We start from the raw sequence: 22,043 nt of genomic DNA, 5'->3' as shown, positions 1-22,043 counted from the left end.
ATGCTGCCTGACCCGCTGAGTTACTCCAGCACTTTGTGTCCTTTTTTGTAAACCGCCGTCTGCAGTTCCTTGTTTTTAAACTAAGAGTTTCATGGTCCTGTTTTTGGAACTCATGACATTTAAACACTCTCTTCGCTCAACACTATTCTGACTTGAATAGGGGATGTAAGTCTCTATGAATTTGGAGTAGATAAAATGTTCAAGAAGGAACTGCAGATGCTGGAAAATCGGCAGACAAAAATGCTGGAGAAACTCAGCGGGTGCGGCAGCATCTATGGAGCGAAGGAAATAGGCAACGTTGCCTATTTCCTTCGCTCCATAAATGCTGCCTCACCCGCTGAGTTTCTCCGGCATTTTTGTCTACCTTCTATTATTATTATTTTATTATTTGTTTATTTGTTCCGAACAAGTAAAGACATAAATAGGAATAAATAATAACAACAAAATCGAAATAGTCAAACAATTGGACATTCCAGGCAATATTTGCAAAGCAATGAAAAGCATAAAGCAAAATTTAAATGTCCAACACTTTTTCTTTACAAGCTCGAAAAGGAGAGAGAAGAATAACTTATTTAATCTCACCCCTTCTCCCTAAACCCTTCTTCCATATTTAATAATTAATTAATTAATAATAATAATACCCCAGACAATTTTTAGAGATGCATACAGACATATATATACATACAACTGATATACACATACAAGTAATATGTATGAAGTAACCAAAAAACATAAATAAATAATAAATAAAATAATAAATAAATAAACATTAACCCCTGTTTGTCAACCATCCCCTTCATCCCCGTACCTTGTGGGGAAAAAATTTTTGTATGTCATTTTGAACTGGTTCATGTTTGGACATTGTTTTAACTCCACATTCAAACTGTTCCACAATCCTACTCCACAGACCGAAATACAAAAAGTTTTTCTGGTCGTGCGGACTCTCTTTGTACCTTAAAATTAAATATTCTTCTTAAATTATAATCCCCCATTCGCTCATTGAATAATTTTTGTATATTTCCAGGTAAGTTTTTATTTTTGGCCCTAAACATTATCTGTGCTGTTTTAAATGCAACCAAATCTTCTAATTTTAATAATTTTGAATGTAAGAATAATGGATTAGTGTTACCCAGATACCTGACATTGTGAATAATACGTATTGCTCTTTTTTACAGAATAGTTAATGATGTAGCGAACTTTTATAGTTATTGCCCCAGACTTCTGCACAGTAATTTAAATAGGGTAAGATTAGTGAACAGTAGAGAATGCGGAGTGATTTGTGATCCAGAACCTGCTTAACTTTGTGTAATACAGAAATGCTTTTTGACAGTTTGGATTGTACATGTTTAATGTGTGATTTCCAGCTGATTCTATCATCCATTATAACCCCAAGAAATTTATTTTCATGAACTCGTTCAATTTCAACCCATTTATCTTTATATTTGCTTGTGTATTTGTTCTGCAATTACCAAATAACATTATTTTGGTTTTGCTCAAGTTTAATGATATTTTGTTCCTGTCAAACCATGTTTTCAGTTTGCCCATTTCTTTTGTTATTTTGTCCAGTAGTATTTTTAAATTCTCCCCAGAACAAAAAATATTTGTGTCGTCTGCAAACAAGACCAGCCTCAAGGCATTGGACACATTACAAATGTCGTTTATATACATGATGAATAGTTTTGGACCCAACACTGACCCCTGGGGGACACCACAAGCAATGTCCAAACATGTAGAACTGTAGCTGCCCAGCTTCACAAACTGTTGCCTGTTACTTAAATAGCTTTTCATCCAATCCAGTACTAGACCTCTGATGCCATACCTTTCTAATTTTTTTAATAAAATATCATGATTGATCGTATCAAATGCTTTCTTTATATCAATAAATATCCCAGCTGCATATAGTTTATTGTCAATAGCGTTTGTGATATCTTCAATTGATTCTATTATTGCAAGTGATGTTGATCTGTTTGATCTGAATCCATATTGACTTTCAGTGATTAATTTATGCTTTTCTACAAATATGTCTAGTCTATTGTTGAACATTTTTTCTAGTATTTTGGAGAATTGAGGGAGTAAAGAAACAGGTCTGTAATTTGTGATATGATGCTTGTTCCCACAGTTTTGTATATTGGTATGACTTTTGCTATTTTCATTTTGATTGGAAAAGTACCGGTTTGGAAAGATAAATTACAGATGAATGTTAGAGGTTTGGAAATCCCCTCAATAACCATCTTAACTAACGACATGTCAATGTCGTTGAAATCAGTAGACATTTTGTTTTTATATGTTTTAACAATGTCCAACAGTTCTTTTTCATCTACTGCCATAAGAAACATAGAGCAGGGATTTCTCTCCAATAAATTCTCAGGAGTTTCTCCAGATGTCCCTGGATCAGGGATTTGTTTAGCCAGGTCTGGTCCAACATTTACAAAAAAATTATTAAAGCTATTGCAACATCCTCCATATTATAATTTTCATTGTTCTTATCAATAAAATACTTCGGGTAGTTTGTTTTCCCCGGGCCATTTCTGATAATACTATTAAGTATACTCCATATTCTTTTTATGTTGTTTTTGTTATCATCTAATATTTTCTTATAATAATCTTTCTTGCTTGTTCTTATAATATAAGTTAACTTATTTTTGTAATTTTTATATTTATTTTCTGTATCTTATGAAATCTCTGTATAGTGCTTTTTTTTTTTTGCAGGCATTTTGTAATCCCTTTGTAATCCATGGACATTTAGTATTTATTGGTTTTCTGTTATATTCTTTGATTGGACAGTTTTTATCATATAGTGACTTAAACATAGTAATGAATTTGGATGCCGGGCCATTATTTAAATATTTCACCCCAACATAACACTCGCCACAGAGTACCACTCCCTCAGCAATATATGATCAATCTGAATCCACATAATCACCTGAACCAAGTTGAGTGTTACCAGAAGCTAAAATGTTTGTACATCAAGCGGTTATATGTGACAAAGCGATCTAACAAAGAATGAACTAATGCTCTGGAAAAAAAAAGTATGGATGTTACACAGATTCAGATTCAGATTCAGAAAACTTTATTGTCTGTCGTAACAGAAAATCTTCTTTGACGTGGCTCAACATACAGACAGGACAATGTACTGATAAGCAGTCATACAACACAGATTTCTGCGAGCACACACAGTGTGTATAGATCTTAAAAGCAAGTATAAAGATTAAAAACTGTAAAAATAGACAAGATATAGTTGTGGATACGTGTAAAGTGACAGTACGTCAGGGTTAATTTGTCCCTTGTTCATTTTCTATTTAAGCTGTTTATGGCAATGGGTATGAATGAGTTTTTGTGGATGTTTTTCTTGGATAGGGGGACTTTATATCGGCGGCCTGATGGCAGAAGTTGGAAGGACTTGTGGAGGGGGTGGGTGGGATCCTGTGAAATGAGGTTGGCTTTCCTTTTAACTGCCTGGGTGTAGAGTACTGATAATTGATTTTGAGTTTTACCAGTTATTTTGCTTGCTTGATTGATGATCCGGGAAAGCTTTGATTTGTCTTTAACAGAGGTGAGGGTGAACCAGGATGTGATGTTAAAGGTGAGTACAGATTCTATAAGTGATTTATAGACAGCTGTTAAAATGTCCTGTCTGACATCAAAGCTCCTGAGTTTCCTCAGCAGGAACAGGCGTTGCTGTGCCTTATATAACCATATAACAATTACAGCACGGAAACAGGCCATCTCGACCCTTCTAGTCCGTGCCGAACACGTATTCTCCCCTAGTCCCATATACCTGCGCTCAGACCATAACCCTCCATTCCTTTCCCGTCCATATAACTATCCAATTTATTTTTAAATGATAAAAACGAACCTGCCTCCACCACCTTCCCTGGAAGCTCATTCCACACAGCCACCACTCTCTGAGTAAAGAAGTTCCCCCTCATGTTACCCCTAAACTTCTGTCCCTTAATTCTCAAGTCATGTCCCCTTGTTTGAATCTTCCCTACTCTCAGTGGGAAAAGCTTATCCACGTCAACTCTGTCTATCCCTCTCATCATTTTAAAGACCTCTATCAAGTCCCCCCTTAACCTTCTGCGCTCCAAAGAATAAAGCCCTAACTTGTTCAACCTTTCTCTGTAACTTAGTTGCTGAAACCCAGGCAACATTCTAGTAAATCTCCTCTGTACTCTCTCTATTTTGTTGACATCCTTCCTATAATTAGGCGACCAAAATTGTACCCCATACTCCAGAATTGGACCTCACCAATGCCTTGTACAATTTTAACATTACATCCCAACTTCTATACTCAATGCTCTGATTTATAAAGGCCAGCACACCAAAAGCTTTCTTTACCACCCTATCTACATGAGATTCCACTTTCAGGGAACTGTGCACAGTTATTCCCAGATCCCTCTGTTCACCTGCATTCTTCAATTCCCTACCATTTACCATGTACGTCCTATTTTGATTTGTCCTGCCAAGATGTAGCACCTCACACTTATCAGCATTAAACTCCATCTGCCATCTTTCAGTCCATTCTTCCAACTGGCATAAATCTCTCTGTAGACTTTGAAAATCTACTTCATTATCCACAACCCCACTTATCTTAGTATCATCTGCATACTTACTAATCCAATTTACCACACCATCATCCAGATCATTGATGTACATGACAAACAACAGTGGACCCAACACAGATCCCTGTGGCACCCCACTAGTCACTGGCGTCCAACCTGACAAACAACCATCCACCATTACTCTCTGGCATCTCCCATTCAGCCACTGTTGAATCCATCTTGCTACTCCACCATTAATACCCAACCATTGAACCTTCTTAACCAACCTTCCATGAGGAACCTTGTCAAAGGCCTTACTGAAGTCCATATACAACATCCACTGCTTTACCCTCATCAATTTCCCGAGTAACCTCTTCAAATAATTCAAGACGATTAGTCAAACATGACCTTCCAGGCACAAATCCATGTTGGCTGTTCCTAATCAGACCCTGTTTATCCAGATGTTTATATATATTATCTCTAAGTATCCTTTCCATTAATTTGCCCACCACTGACGTCAAACTAACAGGTCTATAATTGCTAGGTTTACTCTTAGACCCCTTTTTAAACAATGGAACAACATGCGCAGTACGCCAATCCTCCGGTACTATTCCCGTTTCTAATGACATTTGAAATATTTCTGTCATAGCCCCTGCTATTTCTACACTAACTTCCCTCAATGTCCTAGGGAATATCCTGTCCGGACCTGGAGACTTATCCACTTTTATATTTCTCAAAAGTGTCAGTACTTCCTCTTCTTTGAATCTCATAGTTTCCATAGCTACTCTATTTGTTTCCCTTACCTCACATAATTCAATATCCTTCTCCTTGGTGAATACCGAAGAAAAGAAATTGTTCAATATCTCCCCCATCTCTTTTGGCTCTGCAGATAGCTGTCCACTTTGACTCTCTAATGGACCAATTTTATCCCTCGTTATCCTTTTGCTATTAATATAGCTGTAGAAACCCTTTGGATTTACTTTCACCTTACTTGCCAAAGCAACCTCATATCTTCTTTTAGCTTTTCTAATTTCTTTCTTAAGATTCTTTTTACATTCTTTATACTCCTCAAGCACTTCATTTACTCCATGCTGCCTATAATTATTGTAGATCTCCCTCTTTTTCCGAACCAAGTGTCCAATTTCCCTTGAAAACCATGGCTCTTTCCGATTTTTACTATTTCCTTTCAACCGAACAGGGACATAAAGATTCTGTACTCTTAAAATTTCCCCTTTAAATGTACTCCATTTCTCTTCCACATCTTTCCCATAAAACAAAATGTCCCAATTTACTCCTTTTAAATCCTTTCGCATCTCCTCAAAGTTAGCCTTTCTCCAATCAAAAATCACAACCCTAGGTCCGGTTCTGACCCTCTCCATAATTATATTGAAACTAATGGTATTGTGATCACTGGTCCCGAACTGTTCCCCAACGCATACCTCTGCCACCTGACCCGTCTCATTTCCTAACAGGAGGTCCAGCACCGCCCCTTCTCTAGTAGGTACTTCTATGTATTGCTGCAAAAAACTATCCTGCACACATTTTACAAACTCCAACCCATCCAGCCCATTTACAGAATGTGTTTCCCAGTCTATGTGTGGAAAATTGAAATCTCCCACAATCACTGCCTTGTGCTTACTACTAATATCTGCAATCTCCTTACATATTTGCTCTTCCAATTCTCGCTCCCCATTTGGCGGTCTATAATACACCCCTATAAGTGTTGCTACCCCTTTCCCATTTCTCAGTTCCACCCAAATAGCCTCCCTAGACGAGCCCTCTAATCTATCCTGCCAAAGCACTGCTGTAATATCTTGTGTTCAAAAGGGAACTGCAGATGCTGGAATATCGAAGGTACACAAAATTGCTGGGGAAACTCAGCGGGTGCAGCAGCATCTATGGAGCGAAGGAAATAGGCGACGTTTCGGGCCGAAACCCTTCTTCAGACTCTGAAGAAGGGTTTCGGCCCGAAACGTCGCCTATTTCCTTCGCTCCATAGATGCTGCTGCACCCGCTGAGTTTCCCCAGCAATTTTGTGTACCTTCTGCTGTAATATCTTCCCTGATAAGCAATGCAACACCTCCACCTCTTGCCCCTCCAATTCTACCACACCTGAAGCAACGAAATCCTGGAATATTTAGTTTCCAAACACAGCCCTCCTGCAACCATGTTTCACTGATCGCCACAACATCATACTTCCAGGTGTCAATCCAGGCTCTGAGTTCATCCACCTTTCTTACAATGCTTCTAGCATTAAAATATACACATTTAAGAAACCCACCCTCTGTCTGTGTGCTGGGAGAAGGACAGGCGGGTGTCCCGGTTATTACTATAAATTTAAAGAATGTATAAATATTTTTTATTTTTTGAGTCTGCAACCTGTGATCCTGCATATTCTATATCTACAACCAGCCAAGTTACCTCTTACATGTAAAACAGTTAATCTTAGTTTCAGTTCATTTTAATTTCCTGTTGTTGCTGCCAAGAAAGTGTCTTTGTTACTAAGGACTCAGTCAACAGCATGGAACAATGGCTTAATGAAGACACGAGGAACTGCAGATACTGGAATCTTGAGCAAAACAAAGGGCCAGAGTAACACAGGGGGTCAGGCAGCATCAGTGGAGGGAATGGATAGATGACGTTTCGGGACAGGACCCTTCATTAGATTCAATGGCTTAATATCCAACACCAGAATATCCCAAAACTTTTAGTTGTACCACAAATCCCCACTAACGCTGACGAGCTGCAATAGTTGCACCCATTTCTTGCAACAGCCTCATTAAAGTCACATTCTTTCTACAAACAACTGCTATTTGTCAGTCATGGGTATTAAACTGCCATAGGAAGAACTTTTCTCCAAAGTCTACACCGCCAAATGTGTGCAAAAAAGTTAGAACCTTTGTCATGCTTATCATCTATTTTTGAATTTTATGTAAAATTATTTCTCTCCGTGTTAGAATGAAATGCATCTACTTTCATGGCAAAGCAACGACACAATAAGGACAATTAGTCCCAGTGGAATAGAATATTGTGCACAAGACTGCTCGAAATTGCAGAGAGTTGTAGATGTACCTGTAGCCCAGTCCATCACAGGGACCACACCTTCCCACCATTGACTTCACGCTGCCTCGGAAAAACAGCCAACATAAACAAAGACTTATCCCCACCCCAGTCATTCGTTTTTCTCGCCACTCCCAGCGGGCAGAAGATAGAGAAGCTTGAAAGTGCGCACCACCAGACTCAGGAATGGCTTCCTCCCCTCAGTTATCAGGCTTCTGAAGAATCCTTCCATAAGCTAAGGTACTGTCCGATTCACTAGCTCATTGCGGATAATGGACATTGTCCCTGGAACTGATGCACAACAATACTGAGAAGGACATTCTGCACAATGTATCAAAGGTACACAAAAATGCTGGAGAAACTCAGCGGGTGCAGCAGCATCTATGGAGCGAAGGAAATAGGCGACGTTTCGGGCCGAAACCCTTCTTCAGACTGTGTATCATCCACTTTGCTCTACCAATGGTATTTGCATTTGACTTGATTATATTCATATTATCTGGCTGCATTGGATTGAATGCAAAACAAAGCTTCTCACTGTACCTCGGCGCACATGACAATAGTAAACCTTGGTCTTTAGTTGTACCATTGTCATTGTGTTGTACCAACACACAATAGTCAACTTTGGTGGAGGCCAATGTCAAGAACAGAAGTACAAGAGCTGCAAATAACCAAAACTGTTTAAGATTCCTTTGGATATTTACACTGTTTCAATTACAAAAATTTCATCACAATCATATAACAACATTTTTTTGATATACATACAACATACATTAACATCAACTTACCAAGTTTAGTTGATTCTCCAAAGTATGGATTTGTTTTTGCAAATGTCTCCGTCGTTGGTGAACATTCCTCATCCCGCCTGTCGACATCTTGTGCTTCATAATTTTATCTTCTTGTTCTTTTATCTGCATAATAGAAAGGTACATAATCTGCAATTGTTTTTATGCATTCTTGTTTTTCTCTTGTATATTAATGTATTATGCGTTGGACAGCAAATATTTCCAGAGACTGGGATGAATGAAAAATTCAGATTTTTTTTGATGCATCATTTAACATGAGAGATTGTTATTAGATGAATGAATGAATGAATGAGATGCAGCCATGTGCATGTTCCAGACCAATAAATGGAGAATATCAGTGAAGACATACATTCATTGTACAGCCATTTATTGTCCTTATTACAGGCATGTAGAAGATGTTTCATAGACTCAGTGCTAGAGTAACTCAACGGCCTACCCCCTACTTTCAGACTAAAGAAGGGTCCCAACCCGAAACGTCACCTATCCTTTTTCTCCAGAGATGCTGCCTTACATGCTGAGTTACTCTAACATTTCGTGCCCATTTTTGAAATAAATCCGCAACTGCAGTCTTTATAAAAGGACTGGACAAGCTAGATGCAGGAAAAATGTTCCCAATGTTGGGTGAGTCCAGAACCAGGGGCCACAATCTTAGAATAAAGGGGAGGCCAAGTCACTGGATGGATTTAAGAGAGAGTTAGATATAGCTCTAGGGGGCTAGTGGAGTCAAGGGATATGGGGAGAAGTCAGGCACGGGTTATTGATAGGGGACGATCAGCCATGATCACAATGAATGGCGGTGCTGGCTCGAAGGGCCGAATGGCCTCCTCCTGCGCCTATTTTCTATGTTTCTATGTAGTTCTTTGTTCCTACATAGAAGATTTTTGAAGACAATCTACATATATGTTTCATAAAACACTGCACAGTACCCTGGGCCAACTATTCTTATTATATTCACTCGACCAACACAAGAAATCCAGCAGAATTTGGAAACCATTGTCACTTCCAATTAATTTGTTTTTGTTTAAGTCAGCAATATGCCATAAAAGGCAACACTTTCTTCCTGCTTTACATGTTTAGTTTAATTTAGTTTAGTTTACAGCACGGAAAAAGGCACTTTGGCCCACCGAGTCCACACTTACTAGTGATTCCCGCATATTAACACTAGCCTACACACGACACTAGGGACAATGTTTTTACATTTTACATTTATAGCAAGCCAATTAACCTACAAACCTGTATGTCTTTGGAGTGTGGGAGGAAACCAAAGATCTCGGAGAAACCCCATGCAAGTCATGGGGAGAACGTACAAACTCCGTACAGACAAGTTCCCATTGTCAGAATCGAACCAGGAGTTCCGGCGCTGTAAGGCAGTAGCTCTACCGCTGCGCCACCATGCCGCCCGTGTAATAACTTTATTCCCCATTTATAGAGATGAGGCCAATTCACCTTGGGCAGAGCTGTTGAAATGATAGTCAATTTTATACTGCCATCATAGAGTCTGTCCTCACCTTCTCCATCATGGTCTGGTTTGGCTCAGCCACCAAGCATGACATCCAGAGACTGCAGCGTAACGTTCGATCAGCCGAGAAGGTTGTTGGCTGCAACCTTCCCACCATCGACGAACTGTACACTGCAAGGGCCAGGAAGCGAGCGGGTAAGATCATCTCTGACCCCTCTCATCCTGGCCACAAACTCTTCGAAGCACTTTCCACTGCAAGGCGACTCTGGACTGTCAAAGCCGCCACAGCCAGACATAAAAACTGCTTTTTTCCACGAGCAGTAGCTCTACTCAACAACCAAAAGTCTGTAGCCTCCTTTCTAGCCTCCTTTTGCTCTGGTATTTTATTTAATTCTTCACCTGTTTAAATTATAATGTTTTATTCTTAATTATTCACTGTATATCGTGTTGTTACTAGCGAGCAAAGCACCAAGGCAAATTCCTTGTATGTATACATACTTGGCTAATAAAATGTATTCAATTCAATTCAATTCAAAACCTTCACCTCTACTTCCTCAGGAGATGAAGGCACGTCTCCAACAACTCTTCCCCAGTTTGACAGATGGCCTGGTGAAACTGTACTGTCGGGTTGTATCATAGCTTGGATTGGCAACAGCTCTGCCCAAGACTGCAAGAAATTGCAGGGAGTTGTGAATGTAGCCCAGTCCATCACACAGATGAGACAGACCCCCCACCACCGGCTCCATCTGCACTTCACATGGCCTCGGGAAAGAAGCCAACTTAATCAAAGGCCATTTATGCCCCTGGCCATCTCTTCTTCTCACGTCTCCCATTGGGCAGAAGGTACAAAAACTGAAAAACATATGTCACCAGGTACAGGAACAGCTTATTCCCTGCTGTTATCCGACAACTGAATGATCCTTTCATAAGCTAAGAACATAATACAGGCCTTTCGGCCCACAATGTGCATGCCGAACATGGTGCCAAATTAAACTAATCTCTGCCTGCATGTAGTCCATGTGTTTCCATTTCCTGCATATCCATGTGCCTATCTAAAAGCCTCTTAAACACCACTATTGTATCCATCTACATCACCACCCGACAGCGCATTCCAAGCACTTATAATCCTCACTGTGAAAAAACTTGCCCAACACATCTCCTTTAAACTCTGCCCCTCTCACGTTAAAGTTTTGCTCTCTAGTATTTGATTTTTTCCTTGCTTGGAAAAAGGTTCTGACTGTCTACCCCATCTATGTCTCTCATAATTTTATATACTTCTGTCAAGTCTCCCGTCAGCCTCTGTTGTTCCATTAAAAGAAACAACACAATTTTGTCCAACCTCTCCTTATAATTAATACCTTCTAATCCAAAAGGATGCAGTCCTGATCTCCCTCCTCAGCCTGCCACACCGTGGCCCTTGCACTTTTTTAATCTTCACATTCTCTGTAACTGTAACACTTTGCAACCTGGATATTTTTCTCTTTACACTTGTTAACGTGTGTGTGTGGCTCGATTGTACTCGTGTACAGTATGTTTGACTGAATTGTACGCAAAACAATGTTTTTGGCTGTAGCTTGATACACGTTACAATAATAAATGAACACCAACCTCTAGAAATATTCTCACTTGAAATGTTCATGTATTTTTCTCATTCAGTTGATAACTGTTCTGTCAATTACCATAAGACGATAAGACACAGGAGAAGAATTAGGCTACTGTATGTGGCCCATTGAGTCTGCTCCACCATTCGATCATGGCTGATCTAATATTTCTCTCTCAACTCCATTCTCCAGCCTTCTCCCGTAACCTTTAACAACCTTGCCAATCAAGAACCTATCAATCTCCACTTTAAAAATACCCAATGACTAGGCCTCCAGCACTGTCGATGGCAATACATTCTACAGATTCACAGCCCTCTCGCTAAAGAAATTCCTCCTAAGATTACTTCCTACATTATCTACTTCTAGATAAGATTTCTAGCAATATTTTGATGCCTCTCCTTTTAATCAATGACACCGTGTATCAAAGTTCAAATGTAATGCGGAATCATGGAAACAAGACTTGAGATTAATTCTAAGATAGACACAAAAAGCTGGAGTAACTCAGCGGGTCAGACATGAAAGATATGTAAACAGGTAACGATGATAAAGGAAACGGGCCATTGTTAGCTGTGGGCCTGGTGAAAATGAGTTACAGACAATGAGACCAGACAAGACGACTTTGAAGCTAGTACTACGACCTGGGTGGGGTGGGATGGAGAGAGAGGGGACTCTAACGAAGTTAGAGAAATCAATATTCTTACTGCTGGTTTGTAAGTTTCCCAAGTAAAATATGAGGTGTTGTTCTTCCAATTTGCATTTGGCCTCACTCTGACAATGGAGGAGGCCCAGAACAGAAAGGTCAGTATGGGAATGGGAAGGGGAATTAAACGGTTTGACCACCGGGAGATCAAGTAGGCCCATGCAGACTGAGCGAAGGTATTCAGCAAAACGATCTCCCAGTTTACGTTTGGTCTCGCCGAGATTGATATTAATTCTGTCTCACTCTGGATCCGCTACCACGGCATGCAATTTTTTACATATCAGAACCTTGAAACATCACTTCAACAATGGTTTCTCCATTCTAGAAAGTTACCTGTGCATCAAGCTTAGCAATCAGATTCTTCTCCTGTTCAGCCAGGCAGTCGTACTCCTCCTTGCTTTGTAGCAGTGTCTTTATCTCTGTTGAATCATTAATATCCTTCCGTACCTTCTGTGGGGACGTGGCCAGGGCTATGTTTGTTGCCAGAATTTCATGTTCGTGCTGTAATTGACTTAGTTCTCGCCTGTGAAGAAAAATATGAAAAGGCCCAAAGTTGTGGTGCAAAAAAACTCTACTTTATCATCCAGGACCGACACAGGTCACCAGCTCCTGGTGTGGCACCTCTGGACCTACTGCGTATGAACGAACTCCAGATGTTGCTTTAAACCAAAGATAGACACAGAATGCTGGAGTAACTCAGCGGGCCAGGCAGTCACCCATTCCTTCTTTCCAGAGATGCTGTCTGGACCTACTGCATCAGGTTACACACAATCCCTACAATGGGAGTTGGCCCACTTTTTCTTTAGTTTAGATTAAGTATACAGCATGGAAACAGGCCTTTAGCCAGCTATCGATCAATTTCCTGCATATCCATGTCTCTATCTAAAAGCCTCTTAAATGCCACTAAAGTATATGCCTTCACCACTCTATCGACCAACTAGATTAAAAAGCTCTGTGGAAGTAAGTGTTACTAAAATTAATGTATTAGTTGAATGAATGAATGAGTTGGGAAACGGACCCTTCAGCCCATCGAGCCCACGATGACCATCGATCATAGGGCTGGCATAGTGGCGCAGCGGTAGAGTTGCTGCCTCATAGTGCCAGAGACACAGGTTTGATCCTGACTACAAGTGCTGTCGGTGTGGAGTTTGCACATTCTCCTTGTGATCGCGTGGGTTTTCTCCGTGTTCTCCCATATTCCAAAGACGTGCAGGTTTGTAGGTTAATTGGCTTCTGACAATTGTCCCAAGTGTGCAGGATAAAACTAGTGTACGGGTGATTGCTGGTCGACTCGGCATCAGTGGGCCAGTTTCCACTCTGTATCTCTAAAACAAAAAACTAGAAAAAAATTACAGAGAGATATCCACCATTCGGCTTAATCCCTAAAGGCATCAGCAGTGCAATGTCAATGGAGATCGACGGCGGAACCCAGTGGCCGGACTGCATGCCCTTCAAGGATGGCGTCCTTCCACAGGACACAACAATGGAACTTTCTGAACCAATGCCCTACCGAGTACATAGCAAACAATGTATTCTTGTTGAACGGAGGCTTTAAGTGGCACTGACGGGGAGGAGAGGTGGGATCAGATCATGAGGAATTGCACTGAAATGTGTCTACAAATTTGACCCAACACATCATTCGTCCATTCCTTCCACAGATGCCGCATGACCCTCTGAGTTGCTTCCGCATTTTGTGTTTTGCAAAGAAGAATAAACTGCATTTGAAATGAAAGGGTTTTTTAAACAGCTAACCTACACCTTCTGCCTAAACTCTGCAACATTAAGCAATAACTCTTTGTATTTATGAATCACCATCAATGTCTCAAAATGCCCACAGTTGCATCAGAGGATGGTTATCAGACACAATATGCCACAGAGTGATAGTCGTGTAGACTGCCAATTGGCAGGTCAATGAGGGATCTCTTAGATATAGCTGGAGAGGTGGAGAAGTTTAAGGAGGGAATTTGGGTGTGGATCACGTGCGGGCAGGGGAGATTAGTTCAACTTGGCATCATGTTTGCCACGGACATTTTGGGCCGAGAGGCATGTTCCTGTGCTGTACTGTTCTATGTTCTATAATTTTAGGGCCCTGGCAGCTGAAGGCTTGACCAGCTACTGTGTGGAGGTGACGAATTGGAGATGATCATGAAGGGAGAATTGGGCTGGGTCAGGGTTATTAGATAGTCTGGTCGGAGAACAACACAATAGTGAGTGTCAGGAGCCCACAACAACCGTTTGAAAGGCGGTGTGATGGTGTGAAACTGATGGCCTGAATCTCACCCGAGTTGGTTAATTGAGTGCTGCATGAATATGAAGCTTTACATGAATAGTACACAATAGTAGACGTGGCAGTCACTGCAAAGTGCAATTGATTTGCTGATGCGTTCTTCCTTGTTTAATAGCATCTCTCCCCAGCATTCATAAGAAGACAACTAGCAGATATAACATATTAAGACAGAGAATAAATTACTAGATTACTCTGGACAAGCTTCCAGATTGCTATTGGTTAGCATTGACAAGATGGGCCGAAGGGCCTATTTCCGTGCTGTAGCGCTCTATGACTCCTGCTCTAATGCTTTCTCCTTGATTATTTCCGCACTTGTTTTGTTGTCTATTTAATGTTCTGCCTGCAATCTTTGAATGTCCTTGTCTAAATTGCAATTTTTCACGTTTTAATTGCTGCCATAAAGTTCCAGATATAGTAAGCAATACCTGGCAAGACTGTTTCTTGAAACCAAAGGTTCATTCTTTTTTAAGATGTCATAAACTATAAATCAATAACACACATAAAAAGTCACGGGATTTTTTTTTTAAACTGTTATTTATTTCTGCTCAATGAATCTTGCAATGCAACATCTTCTAGAAAGTTTCTATTTTATTTGTACAATGGGTAGAGATGACCATGGTAAATCCTTTGCTTTTTGCTCATCCATTATTAGTTGTAAGCTCTCATAGCCTACAGCGGTTCACGGAGAATACAAAGCCATCAACATCTCAGGAACATTTAATAATAAATAAAACGTAAATATAAAGAACATTCAAGGTCACAACATGACTCTGAACTCAACTCTAAAAAACCTTGTGACCCAGTTACAGTCTAAATTAAATCTTTTGTTTTTTCTATTGGAGGCGGCATGTTGGCGCAAGGGTAGAGCTGCTGCCTCACAGCGCCAGAGACCCAGGTTCAATTCTGACTACGGGTGCTGTCCGTACGGAGTTTGTACATTCCCTGTATGACTGCGTGGGTTTTCTCTGGGTGCTCCGGTTTCCTCCCACATGCAGATGGGAGAAAACAAGACGTGCAGGTGTGGATAGAACTTAGATAGCAGCATAGGATAGAACTGGTGTACAGGTGATCGTTGGTTGGCATGGACTTGGTGGACCAAAGGGCCTGTTTCCACGCTGTATTTCTAACATCTAAAACACAAAAACTAAAACCTATTTTCACTTGAAATTGTAAACTCATCGAACAGCGATCCGGAAAGCAAAATAATGTTGATATTGAAAATCCTAAATTATAAACAGAAAATGCTCACCAGTCAGGATAGAGATAGAGGGGGGAGAGGGGGGGGGAGAGAGGGGGGGGAGAGAGGGGGGGGAGAGAGGGGGGGGAGAGAGGGGGGGGAGAGAGGGGGGGAGAGGGGGGGGAGAGGGGAGAGGGGAGAGAGGGAGAGGGAGAGGGAGAGGGAGGGAGAGTGGGGGTGAGAGGGAGGGAGAGAGATAGAGGGAGAGAGATAGAGGGAGAGAGAGATAATGCTTCAGTTGCCATGATCATATTGAATGGCGGTGCAGGCTCGAAGGGCCGAATGGCCTACTCCTGCACCTATTTTCTATGTTGGTTGATCTTTCTATGGAAATAGGAAAATTAGCAGTGAAAGGAACTAACAGTTGCAAAGAAACCGGGTTGGGGAATGGAGTGGAAAGCAAAGTATATGACAGGTTACATTCTCCCCCACTCTAGTTTTTTTCATTTGTTTCAGTTCTAATTTTTCCCAGTACTGTAGGAGGGTGAACGACCTGAAACGAGAGGCACAAGAGACTGCAGGTGCTGGAATCGTGTCCACTGCCAGTGTAATTTTCTTTCTATACAACACATCCTTATTTGGGATAAACCGGAAGCTTGTGTTCTCTTATTACGAGAGAAATGGAGAAACAAGGAACTGCAGGTGTCAGTTTAAAAAAAAAGACAAAGTGCCGAAGTAACAGCAGACGTCTGAAGAAAGGTCTTGACCTGAGATGTCACTGATCCATGTTCTGTAGAGATAATGCCTGACCCACTGAGTTACTCCAACACTTTGTGCCTTTTTTTTGTAAACGAGCATCTCCAGTTCCTTCTCTCTACATTTTACTGCCACACTGAAATCTTCTCGAGATATGCCTAGTTTGAAGATGTTCTCCACCTCTCTCTGACAGGAGGTCTGCGAGATCCTCTCTCACTGCTCCCCTCTGTGATTCCTGCAGCTCTCCTGTTCTACCGGCATGTTCTGACCCAGACTCGCTGCCCCAGCCATGTGTGTTTCCTCTGTCTGAAAAAAGGTCCTGACCCAAAACGTCATCTGTCCATACCCCCCCAAAGATGCTGCCTGCTGCTGAGTTAGTCTATCACTTTGCGAGTATTTCTACTGCTAGTGTTGTTCAACACTGTGCTGGAATTAGCTCATGTCCCTGCCTTGTCCCTAGCTCCTTGTTTTGAAGGGTAGTGTTGTATTTCCATTCTTCGATCACATGGCACATGCTGACACCGACTTTAGGGCCAGATTCATTGCTGCTTTCTCATGAAAACTATCAACATAGAAAGTAATAGAACAGTATTACTCCAAATAGCAGAGCAGACTTGATAGGCTGAATGGCCTAACTCTGATCCTTGGTTTAGTTTAGTTTTTGTCACATTAACCGAGGTACAGTGGAAAGCTTTTTTGTAACACACTATCCATTCAGTAGAATGGCTTTACATGATTAAAACGGAGTCGTCCACAGTGCACAGATACAGGATAAGGGCTCTAACGTTTCTGTTGGAGTAGAGGCTTAAAAGAATGGAGTGATTGTAAGGAATGATTATAGATCTGTTTTTGGGACCAGCACTCAGGGAGTCGCCAGGCTCGGGCGCCATCATTGCATTGGTTCGTCATGCTTGGCTCCTATGTCTAACAATACATCATGGAACCTGACCAATCGGCCCACCTTGTCCACACCAATTAAGTTGGCACTTGCCCTCTGAATAAAAATATCAAAATGTTGGTATTTCACAACAATGATTGTCTGAAGAAGGATCTCTCTCATCATGCTGAGGCCGATCCCATCTTAGATGCTGAACGTGAAAAGCTATCATTACTTTGTCTTATCACTATCATTAGTTTGCAAAGGATCTAAGAAAATGGCAACAGAAAGATGCTCATGACACTTGTGTGCTCTTTTCTCACTGACGCTCTGAATTGCCTGGGTGAAGTCAAATCAGATGCTTATTGGATGAAATCCAGTTCCAGGTTAATGAAATGAATGCTCAGGAATAGCTCACAGAATAAACATGGGACTCTGATACAAATTACCCCCTTGAGATTACAGTCAAACTGTACAGGAGTGCATGTCAGTGATCAAAAGCAATAAATTCTAATTGTATACTATCCAATGATTAAAAGTAAGAGAGGACATGAACTATGTCTAATTGATCTCAATTCAACTTAAAGCTAAATGAAGAACATATTTCTTTGCAAAGCATTATTATTTGAGATAAATTATGATTTAATATAAACTGCAGCTGTGCTGTACAGAACTAGAAATCACTGAGGCAAGTTTATCCACTCTTACTTTCTTAATTTAACCATCAACTTTATTATTTTACCTGTTACTTATTATATTGTTCGCCGAATGATACATAGTTAAATGACTAAATTCATAAACACTTTTCCTGCCTTTTTATATAATTCCATAAGATGACCATAAGATGCTGTAGAATTATACCATGTGAATATACTTCAGCTGAGAACAGTAAATTAATAGTCTGTGCAAATTGATTCACCTGTGAATGGTTGCTGGAGAATTAGCTCAACAGGTGGTTTCTCAATCAACAAGGAAGTGTTTTTAATCTGTTGGTGAATCTGCATGTTACGCCTGGGATTAGCACTTGACAAAGCTTTATTGCCATTGGTTAATATTGGATGCATGACAGCACAAACACATCCTGAAGAGAGAGCCATTTTCCAATGGAAACAGTTCCATGTGCCCCAATTTAATCAACACAAGTATTCTCATTTGAGTCTGAAGAAGGGCCCTTTGGCCTTTGTCCACCCATCAAACAATAAACGCCGCTCCCCCCTCCTTTCATCTGCATCCACCTTTCGGACGGCACGGTGGTGTAGCGGTAGAGCTACTGCCTTACAGCGCCAGAGACCCAGATTTGATCCTGACTACGGGCACTTGTCTGTACAGAGTTTATACATTCTCCCCGTGACCTCTGTGGGTTTTCTCTGAGATCTTCAGTTTCCTCTCACACTCCAAAGACCTACTGGTTTGTAGGTTAATTGGCTTGGTATAAATGTAACATTGTCCTTTGTGTGTGTGTAGTAGGATAGTGTTAATGTGCGGTGATCACTGGTCAGTGCGGACTCAATGGGCCAAAGGGCCTGTTTCTGCATTGTATCTCCAAACTAAACTAAACTAAACCAAACCTATCACTTATAGACAGCGGGTCTGGCAGCATCTCTTAAGATTAAAAGATAGGTGACGTTTCGAGTTGGAACCCTTCTTCAGACTGATCACACCTTCCCTAGCCAACAATGGACCTACCAGGCACTGCCCTGCCTCAGGTCATTAGTGGCTAACCCTGATTGGTCATGGTCTTTTTTCGCCTTCAACCTCCACCTATCCATCTTCTGCAGTGATGCTGCCTAACCCATTGAGTTACTCCAGCACTTTGTGTGTTTTTTGGGACACCAGCACCTACAGTTCCTTGTATCTCCTTTATTCTCATTCCTACTCGTTACCCTTCATAACACCTTTGTTCAATCTAACTCAGGAAAAATAGTTAATGGGCAAGCCTGCAATTGGCTACAGTGTGCTCCAACTCCAAATGACTGGGGAAGCCAGAGTGAATGAAGAAGTGATAAAATAGAAAGCAAGAGCATGTAAGGCAAGCATTGGATGCATTTCTTATTATAATGAGTGGGGTATAAGTCTAAGGTCTAGTTACTCGTTCAGTTTAGGTCTCGACCTAAAACATCCTTCTCTCCAGAGATGCTGCCTGTCACGCTAAGCTTTTTGTCTCTATCTTTGATTCAAAGTTGAAAGGAGGCGTGAGGGGCAAGTGCATTTACACAAAAGGTGGTGGGTGCCTGGATGTGCTGTCAAGTGGAGGCAGATATGATAGTGGTGTTTAAGAAGCTTTTAAATAGACACATGGATATGCAGGGAATGGAAGGATGTGGATCACGTGCAGACAGCGATTGGTTTAAATTGGCATCGTGTTTGGCACAGACATTGTGGGCTGAAGGGCCAGTCCCTGTGCTGTACTGTTCTGTTCTCTTGACAAGGGTGAATATATTGACTAGAGGTGCCCAGCTGAATAATTAGAATGGCAGAATTCAACCTAGTAATGAATAGAAATGCATTTTACCCCGAAAATGTAATCGGTTTTCAAATGTGGATTCCTGAGGTATGTTTTTGTGCGTCAGAATTTCCAGGCCAATTTTTTCTTGACCTTTTTTTAGATCCTAACTGCCAATCAAAGTTACCGAACTAGCAATTAAATGCAATAGCTACTAGAATGTTATTTCATCTGGAAAATAAAGGTAATAATAATAGATGCTTTGCAATCTCCACAGTAAACTGTATTTATAATTAAGCTTTTGCCTGGAGTTATTTTTTACTTTTTATATTTTAGCAAACTTTGGGATCCAGATCATATATATTACATGTAATTCTTCAACATTTACTGGGACTTCAATGCTTTGAATAAATCCTTGGAATTGTACCAGTTGTACACTGAACAAAATAAGTTGCTGAAACATAGAACTGCAGATGTCGGTTTATACAAAAGATAGATACAAAGTGCTGGTGTAACTCTGCGGGTCTGGCAGCATCTCTGGAGAAAAGGGATGAGTGACCTTACGGGTCAGGACTGAAGGAGGGCCCCAAACCCGAAACGTCACCCATCCTTTTTCTCCAGAGGTGCTGCCTGGCCCGCTGAGTTACTCCAACACTTTGTGTCTAAAATAAATTGCTCATCTTTGCATTGAAAGTTAACAAGACCATTTTGTTCTGGAAATTATAGACATAAAACTATGAGAGGCATAGAGAGTAGCCAGTCAGAACCTTTTTCCGAGGGTGGAAATGTCAAGGACTATAGAGCAGAGCTATAAGGTGAGAGGGGCATAGTTTAATGGAGATGTGCAGGGACAGTATTTTCTAGAGAATGGTGGGTGCCTGGAATGCACTGCTGGTGTTAGCATTGGAGGTAGTTATGATTAAACCACATTTCGATAGGTACGTGGATATGCAGGGAATGGAGGAAATGGATCATGTGCAAACAGATGAGATCAGTTTATCTTGACATTTGTTTGGCACCGACATTGTGGGCCAAAGGGCCTGTCCCTGTGCTTTAGTTTAGTTTTGTTCATTGTCACATGTACCGAAGTACAGTGGAAAGCTTTTGTTGCGTGCTAACCAGTCAGCGGAAATACTACATTATTACAATCGAGCCTACAGATACATGATAAAGGAAATAACGTCCAGTGCAAGAATGATGTTTAGCATTGTGCTTTTCTATGCTCTATATACTTCTATGTTATCAGCCTTTAACCTGGAGCTAAACTTATCATAAAATGTCTCACTTTTCCCTGCTATTATCAGCCAGCTGAACCATCCTACCAACAACTAGAGAGCAGTCCTGAGCTACTGTCTACCTCATTAGAGACCCCTCCAAGTGCTGCTTTGCTCACTTCCAATACAAAAATGATTTATCTCCTGTCTCGTTTGAACTTACAATTGCCTGGTGATGGTGCGTTCAGAATCGTCATGGTAAGCCCTCTGGTCGCCTTCCATGTTGCGTAACTGGTGCATGAGTCTCTCTTTGACTGATGTCGCCATCGTTTCTGTCTCTGTCTCGGTGTCTAACAGCATACTCGCAGACGATTGAATGCTCGCCATGCTGCTACAAAATGGTAAAAAGCAAAGGATACGCCTTAGGCAACTTTTGAATTGTATTTCCTTTTTCTTATTTCAAATAATTTCGAATAGCATTAAAGGCTCAAAATATCAGTACTTTGTAAGATTATTGGTTTTACATGTTAATCCAGGTGGAAACTCTGCTGAGGAATCTCCCTGTTACTTAACAACACCCCCCTTTCAGCAGCACAGTGGTACAGAGGGTAGAGCTGCCACCTCACAGCGCCAGAGACCCGGGATTGATCCTGACCTCGGGTGCTGTCTGTGTGGTGTTTGCACCTTCTTCCTGTGACCACGTGGGTTTCCTCTGGGTCCTCCCACATCCCAAAGACGTGCGGGTTTGTGCGTTAATTGGCCCTCTGTAAATGGCCTCTAGTGTGTAATGAAAAGTGGGATAACATGGAACTAGTGTGAACAGATGATCGATGGGCCGAAGGGCCTTTTTCCATGCTGCATCTTTCAAGCAATCGTGCCCTCACGTGTGTTTAATATATGAACATCCATGGGTCGAGGGGAGAGAATGGCAGGATAACAAAGCAGCCACATTCTCATCCGTGCCCCAATCAATCATAAGCTTATACATTCAAAAATCATAGGAGTAGAATTAGGCCATTCAGCCCATTGAGGTTAATCCGTCATTCAATCATGGCTGATCTGTCTTTCCCTCTCAACCTCATTCTCCCGACTTCTCCCCATAACTTTTAACACCTTTCCTAATCA

At 41.1% G+C, this 22,043-nt stretch overlaps 1 protein-coding gene across 1 annotated transcript in view; it reads right to left on the bottom strand.

Annotated features, from left to right (window-relative positions):
• Positions 1 to 21,305, bottom strand: part of ccdc63 (coiled-coil domain containing 63) — a 37,740-nt gene extending 16,435 nt beyond the window's left edge. Inside the window, exons 1-3 of the mRNA XM_033043024.1 lie at positions 21,142 to 21,305; positions 12,498 to 12,687; positions 8,387 to 8,509 (exon numbers count right to left, since the gene is read on the bottom strand). Of these exons, the coding sequence (XP_032898915.1) occupies positions 8,387 to 8,509; positions 12,498 to 12,687; positions 21,142 to 21,305 (477 nt within the window). The remainder of the gene's footprint in view (positions 1 to 8,386; positions 8,510 to 12,497; positions 12,688 to 21,141) is intronic.
• Between the last annotated feature and the right edge of the window lie 738 nt (positions 21,306 to 22,043).

This window comes from Amblyraja radiata, chromosome 25, assembly GCF_010909765.2.
Source record: "Amblyraja radiata isolate CabotCenter1 chromosome 25, sAmbRad1.1.pri, whole genome shotgun sequence".
NCBI lineage: Eukaryota > Metazoa > Chordata > Chondrichthyes > Rajiformes > Rajidae > Amblyraja > Amblyraja radiata.
The sequence above is the reverse complement of the archived record's forward strand: the minus strand, read 5'-3'. Positions and strand labels throughout refer to the sequence as shown.